Below are 10,940 nucleotides of genomic sequence, written 5' to 3' on the forward strand. Positions count from 1 at the left end.
CTGCACACCACCTCTAGAGTATGAACTTCCAAGCCCCCGCGGGGATGCACACGCGCCCATCAACGACACTGCGAGCCACAAGCATCTATACGCCTCCCTCCCGCTGCTCCACATTCCCCGCCGCTCACTCGAGGCTTTGCGAGGCATGGATGTCAAACCTGTCGGTTCTGCCATGCGATTATTCAGATCCATAAAGATCTGGTCCTCTCCTCTCCTCTCTCCCGCCCTGCTTGCATGCCGCTCTTCACTCCTTCCTCTGCGCCTCCCTCCCTGCATTTGCCGTAATTCTTAAAATGAGTTTTAGCTTCTCGTTGTATATTTGTAGGAAGAGAACGACAATTCTACCATTTCTAAAACGTAAAAGTGAAGAAACGTAAGGCGGATAAGTCGAATATAACTATGTTGGGGCTGATAAAACAGTTTTTGAAAGACAAAGAGTACCTGAATGTGACCCCCGTCTCGTACAAATATAACATTTTAAAATTAAAAACAGCACTTAAGAACAAAGAGGGGTGGGGTCATGAAATTGGGCACCCTACCAGTTAGCCGAGAACAAATAGTCATATCTTCGAGGGGTGGGTACCTCCGAAACAGATTGAGAGGGGTGGGTAAGGCGGTTACACCTGTTGCGCGATTTTTGGCGTTCGGAGGGTGGGGTGGGGTTAGTCTGGTTCTGAAGGGGTGGGGGTGTTGAAGCAACAGTGGTGTTCTAGAAGTATAGACCTTGAATGAATGGGTGGGGTGAAAGAGTCTCGGGGTACAGCATGTCGTAGGGGTAGTCTCATACAGTCAGGGTGGGTTGTCCCTCAATAGACTGCGAGGCAGCAACTGAATCATAGGAAATCAGATTGCTGCCTTGGGGTTCCTTAATTCTGCCCGGAAATGCGCAGGGAGGGGGCAGGATGAGCGATGCAGGAGCACAGGAATGTGAAGGGAGCGAAACAGTGTACAGGGTGTGCAGATCATGACGGCTGATGATGCTCTGGATGCCATGGCGGCATCACGGTGGGAGAGGTGGAGAGCAAGCACAAGGAGGACCCGCTGTGGAGGCCTCGACTTCAATGTCTGAGAAGGAAACCATGAATGGTGCTGTAAGTAGGAATGCATACGAGCATGCTGACGTACACGCTGAGCATCGTCTGCCTCCTGCGCATGTGGATTGATATTATTTTGTTCCACTACAAGTGGATGCCCGGAGAGTAGAGAGAGGTTGATTAAGATTGTTTATAAGATATGCCATGTTATCTCCTACAGTACTGACTACATGTCTTCGAGCCTTAATCGAGGGACGATGTTCATGCTTTGAAGCTCGTGGAAGACAAGCTTGCAGGCGTATGGCTAAGAACAAAAGTCACAAACCAAGAAAAAATATAAGCAGAGAAAAAAATATGGTTTTGCAACGACGAGAAAGGAAACGAAGCAGCAGCACACGTGAAGGAGTAGCAGGCAGCCATCTTACCATCTGGATCATGGACATGTGAAGATTTGTCTTGCAGTTTTGACACCATCCGGGGTATCCGATCAGCCCGCACTTCTTGCATACGTGGCACTGGAACTCGTCCGAAGAGATCATCAACCTCTCCAGCAGCAGCGCCGAGCTCCCGTAGCTCACCAAGCAGTCTCGCTCCATCTCTCCCAGGCGCAGCCCTCCATCCTTGCTCCTCCCCTCTGTCGGCTGCCTTGTCAGCACAGTCCTAGGGCCCTTGTGTCGGGCGTGCATCTTGTCCTGCACCATGTGTTTGAGCTTCTGGTAGTAGATAGGCCCGAAGAAGATGTAGGCTGGAACAGGCTCCCCCGTGATCCCTGACGTCAACAGCTCCTTCCCCCCGAAGTGATAGCCATGCAGCACCAGCGTGTCCGAGATCGCCTGCACTGAGCTCGCCGTCGAGGCGAAGGCCGTCGCGTCAGCGAACTTCCCGTTCATGAGGGCAGCCTTGCCCCCGAGCATCTCCAGCAGCTTGCCGACTGTCATGCGCGAGGGGAAGCCGTGAGGGTTCATGATGAGGTCTGGACACAGGCCTTCCTCAGTGAAGGGCATGTCTTCCTGGGGGATGATGATGCCTGTCACTCCCTTCTGCCCGTGCCTGGAGGAGAACTTGTCGCCGAGTTCAGGGCGGCGAGTTGTCCTCATGAGAACTTTCACCAGGAAGTGCTCGTCGTGGTTGGAAGTCAGGAGCACCTGGTCGACGTAGCCGTCTGCCTTGTCCTTGTACACGAGAGGAGCGCTCTTGAACGCGTCCTCTCGCAGCTCGTCGGGGTTGTTGATAACGGTGCTGATGTCCTTGGGCACCATCTTGTTGACAAGGATCTGACCCTGCGACACCTTGCTGCCCACCCCCACGATCCCGTCCCTGTCTAAGTTTGCCGTCCTCAACGCCAGTCGCTCGTTTCCTCCTGACTGCGGGTAGGTGATGCGATCCTCGGCCGCATTGGAATAGCGCTTGAGGGAGGTTGTTGACTTCTTGAGCACGATCGTCCGGCCGAACCCTCGATCAACGGCAGAGCGGTTGAGCACAACAGCGTCCTCGATATCGTAGCCTGTGTAGCTCATGACCGCCACTGTGGCGTTCTGACCTGCGGGGATGCGATGGAAGTTGATGAACTCGATGGTCTTTGTCTGAGCTAGGGGCCTCTGGGGGTAGACAAGGAGGTAGAGGAGCGTGTCTATCCTCTGAAGCTGGTTGTATGCGATGGCTCCGATTGCCTGCTTGCCCATGGCGCACTGGTAGGTGTTGCGAGGCGACTGGTTGTGGTGGGGGTTCGGGATGAGACCTGCGCAGGCTCCCATGACGGTCAAGGGGTCGATCTCGAGATGAGTGGTCTTGGGGCCGATGCCATGCTCGTAGAGGGCGATGAGCGAGTCGTTCTCCTCGTTCACATCGAGGTACTCAATCAGCCCTTCCTTGAGGAAGTCGGAGAACGTCCGGCAGTTGCTGAGAACCTCCTTGATGTGCTGGTCAGTGACGAACGACCTGCCGTTCTTGACGATGATCAGAGGACGGCAGACGCGCCCCCCATCGCACGAGATGTGCACAGTGCGCTGCCGGGCGTTGGAGTAGATGGACACAAACTCCCCCAGGCGACCTCTCCTCCTCATCGCTCGCAGGAGCTGCACGAAGTTCTTGGGCGCGCGGTGGAGGCCGAGAAGAAGACCGTTGAGGAACACCAGGTACACGTTCCCCAGCGTCGCCTCCTCCCCCGAGAGGATTCCGAGGTCCTCAACACCGAGATCATAGCAGAGAAGCTCGATAGGAAGCTCGTCGTCATCAGTCGTGACGTGCGTCATGAGCGACAAGTTCTTGACAAGGCCGCAAGATTCTCCCTCGGGCGTGTCAGCCGGGCACAACATCCCCCACTGAGAGGGCTGCAGGGCGCGGGGCCCGCTGACCTTTCTCGTCTTCTCGAACTGACTCTGCACGCGGGTGATCATTCCGAGCGCCGCGATGTAGGAGAGGCGCGAGAGAACTTGCGTTACTCCCTGGCGCTCCATCCCGAACCTCCGGAGGTTCCAGTTGCCCGTGCTAATAGCATTGACGAGGGCCGAAGTGATCTTGGTGGGAGGAAGGTACTTGAGGACGTCGAAAGTGGTGGTCCGAGAAGGTTTTTCCAGCTGCTTCTGCGCGATTTTCTGCACGTCGCTGTTGAAGCTGCAACGAGTCAAAAGTGAGATGAAAAGGCGAAAGATGGAAGCCAAGCTTTAGAAGATGGGGTTCAATGGAACAGAGTAGAAGCATGAAGCTAAGGAGGGGAGCAAGGCAACAGAAGATCACCTCTTGAACACATCTTCGAAGAGAAGGGACATGGTCTGACCAGCAAGCTCCAACCTCTTGTTGCCGTAGTAATCCTTGTCGTCCATCACAGTCTCGTCGTGCATTGCTTGGATGATGCGGCGAAGCATCAAACAGATGTAGATCGCCTTTGCTCGGAAATCGTACTTCACCACTGGCACGTGCGAAACCACAACTGTCGCTAGCTGCAAGAGAGAGTCAGAAGAGCAACAAGAAAACTGGAGTAGATTCACAGAACGTTAACAAAGAACAGAACACCAACCAATTACAGTTGTCATCAGAACTTCAGTGAAGAATACAGCAAGATAAATGAGTACTCCATGCATGCAGGAATACGAAATCGTGAAACGGAACCGAGTGCACAAACAATGATCCTTATCCGCAAAGAGGCGACAGAAAGCACCTTCTCTCGAGCCTCTTCCGCTTTCGTGGACTGCTGCCGTCTAGCAAACTTGGTTGGCTTAATCTTATTTCCTATGTAGTCAAGCGCCTGTGGACGTATCTCAGCTCCGCTTGTCAAACTCGAGCTGCTTCACCTGCGATTCTGTGAAGACGCCTCGCTGCCCAGCCCCTCCCCACGTGACCGTCGCCGCTTCCTGCTCCCTCGATCACACGCACAAAGAGCAGTCAACTCGCACAGACCTCAAGAGAAGCCGCGAGATCGTCTGCAAACAAGGCTTCTGAGCCCACCAGCTGAATGATCTCTTGATCGGAGGTCAAGCCCATAGCCTTCAGGGCGATGACGATGGGGATGCTGTCGGTGAAAGAGTTGTGCTTCAGCTGGAACCGTCCGTTCTTGATGGTGATGTTGGTCTTGGTCTTGGTCTTGGCTGGCATGGTAGCAAGTCAACTTTTCAACCGACCCGTTAACTCTCACCTGTCGACGAAGTGACGGAGGCAGATGGCTGGCCCTTCGCGTCTCGCTCTATGATGATACGATTCTTGGACAGCTGCTCCTGGATCAGAATCACCTTCTCCGTCCCTCTGACCACGAAGTATCCTCCAGGATCCAGCGGACACTCTCCCATGGCCGACATCTCCGTCTCTGACTTGCCATTGAGCACGCAGTGGGAGCATCGGAGCATTATTGGCATCCTGCCTATCGGGTGGTTGTCCTTCCGCACTCGCTCCTTCTTTCCTCCTCCTCCAGCCTGATCGCGCGTGTACTCGATGTCCACCAGGATCTGAGCGTAGTACGTCATGTCCCGCAGGCGGCACTGCTGCGGCGTGATCCCTTCGTTGACACCTGCGGGCCTGTCACAGAAGGCCTGCACGTCTTAGCGGGATTTGAGAGAGGAGGAGGACGGGAGAACATGCCTGGCGTGTCTGGGACATCGACATTGGGAGGACCAACACGGATGTCCTTGTACTCAAGGTACCAGCCGGGATCGGCGTCACAGGTGATCTTGTTGTTGGCCTTCAGAATGAGTTTCATATCAACCTGAAGGAACAAGCTTGAGAGGCATGCGCGTGCTACATCAACAGACAGACGTTGAGAAAGTAGTTGAAGGAATCTATCTGCTGCTTTGTCAGACCTCGAACCTTGAGAAACGCCTGAACATCTGTCAGCCAAGAGCCGTATCGCATCGCCCTCGCTCCTTATACCGGTAAGAGCCTCCACTTATCTTTGACAGTCTTGATCGGTTTCCCGATCTGATCCGCAGGAGCAAGCAGGCATGAAGGAATCGAGCTATTCTCTGCGATAACCTCCTCCTTCACTTTCACTGGGTCCCCATCCATGGCGTCCCTGCTTCTTGCCTGCTCGTCCAACTTTTCCTTCTGCATGCACAAAAACAAGTTCAGACGTTCGGCTGCTGGAAGCGCTCTCGTCGCATCCTCATCGTTCATTTCCTCTCAGGTCATGCTCCTCATTTGTACGCCATGAAGTTTCAACAACCTCTCCCCTCACACACCCTCCCTTACTCCCAACCAAAGGCACGTGCGATGTCGAGACAACGACGAGCAGTCAGGGGGTGTGACGATCGCAATGGCAGGAGCAGGGAGGAGAGGGGGAGGAAGGAATAGGGAGATCGTGTCCTCTCTCGCCGCCATGGCCCTCCACTCACCTTCACCCGAAGCATCCCCTCCCCGTCCCCCGTTTCCACCATTCTGCCGGGGAGCGGATCAGTTTTACTCAATTTCAGGGGCAGCGCTGGCCGCTAAATAGAAACAATGAAAGGAAAAAAATGCTGAATGACGAGGAGGGATGGGGAAGGACGAGCAGAGCTGGTACAGGGAGGTAGGGCGAGCAGGGAGGGAGAGCAGGGAGGGAGAGCAGGGAGAGGGAGGTGAAAGGTTGAAGGAGGAGAGAAGGAGAGGGGAGGGAGATAGGGAGGGAGGAGAAGTCTTTCCGAGCTGAATCGAAGCTCTGCGATTTGATGGGGCGATACACCATGATGCGATGCCATGACGATGATTCGATCTCAGATGTGCGAACTTGTTGTTTGAAGCAGCAAACAAGTCATCTCACATGGGTACGCCTCCTCTCCTCTCCTCTCCTCTACTATGCTCACTCCATTGCAAGATCCGCCAAAACCCTCCAGGCCTCCGCCTCTACCTCCGAGGCCCAAGCCATGATGCAAGGCAGTCAAACCGAAGCTCACAACGGGCGACATGCGCGAGGTAGCGCCATGGATGGCTCTTGGTCGCTGACAGTCCTTGCAGTGCCACGGCCGTCAGGCTCAAACGTGTTGAAGAATGTCACGTTCCCCATGGTGCCGTGCTCCTGCGGTCAAATCTACGTCGTGGGAAACGAGAACGGTAGAACTTTGAAGGTGCTTCTTGCCTCTCAACGATGATGCAGACAAGAAGGCTTCGGATCCTTATGTTCTTGACAGCTTGGCCAACGTGGCTGTACACCATGTAAGATGCAACAGCACGTGTCAAGTCGCTGAATGATGGATAGATGGCACTCGGGAGAACAAATGCCATCTTTCTTGCGGGTGGAAGAAAAGGAGGTGACTCCCTTCCTCCCATCTCCTCCATTTCACTCCACTCCCTTCCCCTCCCTTCCCTCGTCTTGACCTCTCGCGCGTGCAACGGCAGGTGTCTACGTATGGGACGGGCAGGGAGATCCCCTGCTAGTCACTTCGATCCACGGGCTCTTGTCCATCAAACATGCCGCCTGCTCCGAACAAACGTTCCTCATCGTCTCCGATAGCGGCAAGATTCTGTCGTGGAGCGCTCAGAAGGAGCCCACTATAGAAGCTCTGAGAAGGTGCAGCTGACATGGCTGACTCTCGTCCGCCTGCCTCACTACTTTGCTATCAGTGTTCCATGCGATGTCCCAGTGTCGCAAGTGGCTTGCGGAGAAGACTTCTTCCTTGCGCTGTCGGAGGCTGGGCGGGTATTGTCATGGGGTTCGAACAAGCATGGAGAGCTGGGGCTGTCTTCCAAGGTTTGACAGACTCGTGTCAATGTCTTTTGACGCGGATCTTGTCAGTTGTCAATGAGGATGGACGAGCCGACGATCGTGCCTGCCCTGCAATCCCAAAGGATCGTGAAGATTGCAAGCGGGATGAGACACTGTGCGGCGCTCTCGGAGGAGAAGAAGGTATCCGTCCTCTCTTGAACTCTCCTCCCTCTCTACCTCTGTTGCTCGTTCTTGCTTCCGCTGTCGACTTTTCTCTCCCTCTTCCTTCTCGTCGCCACGTGAGCTTGACGAGGTTTCAGCTCTTCATGTGGGGATCAAACATGGTCGGACAGTGCGGGGTGAAAGGTGCAGACAGTCTGTTGGAGCCAACGCGAGTTGGAGCGATAGCAGGAGGAGGAGGCGGCGAAGGCTCTCCAGACGATCTCGTGGAGCTTGTTGCTTGTGGGCACTATCACACGATGATTCTGACGACGAGAGGAGCGCTGTGAGTGTGAGGGGCGGAGGGAGCTGGGATAGGATGGCAAATGATAAAAAGGGTTGGGGGAAGGGAGGGAGGAATTGACTCCTCGCAGGTACAGCACAGGGTTGAATCGTGATGGGCAGCTAGGAAATGGTAAGCTGGAATTACATTGAGAATGCAGGAGTTCAGGAGAGGGAGAAGGAAAGGTAGAGGCAGGGGGAGCAGCACTGGCAGAGGGAGGGGCAGGGGCAGGGGCAGGGGCGGGGGCGGGAGGAGGAGGTGCCCGGAGAGGTTCAACTCACACGTGTGAAGGCTCCACTCAGAATTCAGATTTGTTTCGACCTGTCTACAAGATCTCTTCACTGCACGACATCTCTATCATCGCATGTGGTGCTGCTCACTCAATTGCGATCAACAAGAACTCTCAGGTGAGGGTGCGGAGAATCGTTGAAACGTCGAAAAATTGCTAGTCTGTTTTACTGGTCATGCATGTGATGATTGTGTATAGTAGACCTTCCCTCCATTACTAGGAGGATTAAAACAAGTGCTGACGGCCTCTCAAGGTGTTTGCATGGGGGGATGGAAGCAAAGGGCAATATGGTCGACTTGGAGCAAAGGTAGCGTCAACGACTCTGATGTTTGTGATCAAAATGATTCTCCTCAGGGTGCGAACTTGACGCCGAAAACCATGCTAGAGGTGTTGATGAGATGTGTTGGACGTTTCAACGATCAGTCTTCTCTCCTCACATAATCCTGATTCTGCTGCTGCTGATGCTGCTGATGCTGCTGCTGCTGCTGCTGCTGCTGATGCTGCTGCTGCTGCTGCTGCTGCTGCTGCTGCTGCTGCTGCTGCTGCTGCTGCTGCTGCTGCTGCTGCTGCTGCTGCTGCTGCTGCTGCTGCTGCTGCTGCTGCTGCTGCTGCTGCTGCTGCTGCTGCTGCTGCTGCTGCTGCTGCTGCTGCTGCTGCTGCTGCTGCTGCTGCTGCTGCTGCTGCTGCTACCCCTACAACTCCTTTCCCCCTCCTTTTCCAACTTCTCTTACTCTTACTCCTTTCCCCCTCCTTTTCCAACTTCTCTTACTCTTACTTCTACCCTCATAGCATATCCTATCAGCATATCCCATCAGCATATCCTGTTTAGCATGCTTGCATATTCTCCCTCCTGCTCAACTCCTGCACGACTTGTTGCCCTCTTGATGACTTCCTCCCCTACATCTTGCTGCTCTCCTCACGTGCCCCTCCTCATGTCGCAGATCAAGAAAGGCCTTCGCTTCTCTGCTGCTTTCTGTGGAGCAAACTCAACGTACCTGCTATCTGTTGATGAGGTGAACCCACCTCGACATGCCTGTGACAGCTACAAGCTCTTCTCCCCCCTCTTCGAAACATTTCTTCTCTCCTCGGATATCCTCTCCTTTGTCAAACTTCCCTCTTCTCTCTTAACTTTCTCTTTCTTGTCAGGCTCTCACTACAGAGCACTGCAACCTTGTGAACAGAAGAATCTCCGAGTGGCAGCCCAGCATCCCCATCCTTGCTGTTAGTTGGAATGTCAACGATCTCACTCCAAACCAGAAGGTCTTCGTTTCTCTCTAAGCAACCTTTCACCGCTCTTCATCCTGTTCTTTTCCTTCTTTCTTTATCTCCTCATTTGGTCCTTTTCTTCAAGGCTTCCTTCTCTTAATCTCATGCCTCATTCTCCCTTCTTTGCTTGCTGCGCGTCATGTCACATTTTCTTGTTTTTCAGTCGCTAGACTGGCTCGTCAATAGCCTGGGGAGTGTAGAAATGCTTGTGGTAATAATTCATTTCTTCCCTTCTTTCTCCTCCTTCCTCTCCCTCCTCCCTCCTCCCTGTTTCTCCAGCCTTGTCACTCCTTCGTCTCAGCCTCCGCCGCCTCTCTCCTCTCATTCCCTCTCCTGTCACTCCTACCTCAGTCTTTCTGGCTCTACCTGTCTCGATGTCTTTGACTGTCTTCCGGTTCTGACTTCTTGCAAGATCGGGTTGCAAGAGATCGATCTCAGATCAGGAGCCTTCGTTGTGGATACTGCACAAAAAGTACAAAGAAATTTGCTTGATTGTCAAGATTATGACCGTTTCACTCTTTTCTCCTCTTCCTCCTCCTTCTCCTCCTCCACCACCACCATCAACGCCATCTCCTCGTGTTGCTCCTGCTCTGCCATCTTCTTCACGTTTCCCTCCGCTACCTCCTGCAGGTTCATCGGAGCGGCAAGGGAGCGCTGCAGGGACTCAAGAAAGGATGGAAAGAGTCGCTAGGTAGACGAGCAGCATGTCGGGTTCAAGGTTGTGATTTCAATCGCTCCCTTCCTTTTCTCTCCCTCGTCCTTTCTCCTCCTCCTCGTCCTTTTCCTCCTCCCTCCTCTACAGGCGCTGCAGCTTCCGGAGTGAAGGCAGGATGGTCGGAGGCAAAGCGATCAGGAGCACCGATCTCTGTGCAGTCAGAGAAGGGAGAGGAATGGAGGAGGTGATCCTCTTTCTCCTCTTCTGCAACCTCCTCCTCCCCCTCCTCCTCCTTCCCCTCCGCATCTTTCATCTCAATCTAGGCTTGCAGATCCATCACCAGAGACCTCGGCCAGGAGTGGGTCGAAGTTGTTTGCAGGCAGATGGTTGGCATCATGCTGCTCATCTTCTGCAAGACCGCACATCGCAAGACTGTGATGAGCTCTATTCCCTCCTCTTATCCCTCCCCTTTGTCTCTCTCCATATTCCTCTTCCTCTCCCTCTCCCTCTTCCTCTTCCTCTTCCTCTTCCTCTTCCTCTTCCTCTTCCTCTTCCTCTTCCTCTTCCTCTTCCTCTTCCTCTTCCTCTTCCTCTTCCTCTTCCTCTTCCTCTCTCTCCCTCCGCTTTGCTTCTCTCTCTATTCCTCTTCCCCTTCCTCTGTATCGCCCTATCCCTCCACCTCTCTTGTCGCCTCTTTTCTCCTCTACCCTCGTATTCTCCCAGCTTTCCCTCCATTTTCCCACCTAATCCTTCCCTTTGCCCCTTCCCTTGTCTCTCCTCCTCCTTTCTCCCCTCGCTCCTGCTGCCTCTCTCCGATCCCTCGCGTTCTTCCTTTCACACTCTCACGCTCTCTCTCTCAGATCGTTCCCGTCTGGTGTAGCTCGACGGGGCTGGGGTTCATGGGAGGAGGAGGCAACCAAGGGCGGGGTAGCTGCCTCCCTGATGATACACGGCCTGCACGTTTGCGTCGTTTGCTCCCAGCTTGCTGCACATCAGAACGAGGCAGGAGGAGGAGGAGGAGGAGGAGGAGGAGGAGGAGGAGGAGGAGGAGGAGGAGGAGGAGGAGGACGAGGGTTGAAGACCAGCGA

General features: G+C 54.1%; 2 protein-coding genes across 2 annotated transcripts in view; one reads left to right on the top strand and one right to left on the bottom strand.

Moving 5' to 3' along the window:
* Nucleotides 1-1,260: 1,260 nt before the first annotated feature.
* Nucleotides 1,261-5,528, bottom strand: GUITHDRAFT_64211 (hypothetical protein; the record flags this gene model as incomplete). The annotated part of the gene is made up of 9 exons (XM_005840464.1): nt 1,261-1,338; nt 1,460-3,647; nt 3,771-3,973; nt 4,192-4,295; nt 4,421-4,618; nt 4,666-5,056; nt 5,122-5,229; nt 5,280-5,342; nt 5,394-5,528. 9 exons carry the CDS (start codon nt 5,526-5,528, stop codon nt 1,261-1,263), a joined length of 3,468 nt encoding a protein of 1,155 aa, XP_005840521.1.
* Nucleotides 5,529-6,361: 833 nt separating this feature from the next.
* GUITHDRAFT_100528 (hypothetical protein) overlaps nt 6,362-10,940 on the top strand; it is a gene marked incomplete at both ends in the record, with an annotated part of 5,895 nt that continues 1,316 nt past the window's right edge. Inside the window, 18 exons of the mRNA XM_005840465.1 lie at nt 6,362-6,410; nt 6,453-6,548; nt 6,592-6,650; nt 6,694-6,745; nt 6,834-7,005; nt 7,059-7,185; nt 7,231-7,341; nt 7,461-7,645; nt 7,734-7,774; nt 7,934-8,049; nt 8,185-8,286; nt 8,873-8,944; nt 9,078-9,191; nt 9,361-9,408; nt 9,610-9,669; nt 9,828-9,888; nt 10,000-10,096; nt 10,184-10,286. Coding sequence (XP_005840522.1) covers nt 6,362-6,410; nt 6,453-6,548; nt 6,592-6,650; nt 6,694-6,745; nt 6,834-7,005; nt 7,059-7,185; nt 7,231-7,341; nt 7,461-7,645; nt 7,734-7,774; nt 7,934-8,049; nt 8,185-8,286; nt 8,873-8,944; nt 9,078-9,191; nt 9,361-9,408; nt 9,610-9,669; nt 9,828-9,888; nt 10,000-10,096; nt 10,184-10,286 — 1,665 coding nt within the window. The remainder of the gene's footprint in view (nt 6,411-6,452; nt 6,549-6,591; nt 6,651-6,693; nt 6,746-6,833; nt 7,006-7,058; nt 7,186-7,230; nt 7,342-7,460; nt 7,646-7,733; nt 7,775-7,933; nt 8,050-8,184; nt 8,287-8,872; nt 8,945-9,077; nt 9,192-9,360; nt 9,409-9,609; nt 9,670-9,827; nt 9,889-9,999; nt 10,097-10,183; nt 10,287-10,940) is intronic.

Source organism: Guillardia theta, assembly GCF_000315625.1.
Source record: "Guillardia theta CCMP2712 unplaced genomic scaffold GUITHscaffold_5, whole genome shotgun sequence".
Classification (NCBI taxonomy): domain Eukaryota; class Cryptophyceae; order Pyrenomonadales; family Geminigeraceae; genus Guillardia; species Guillardia theta.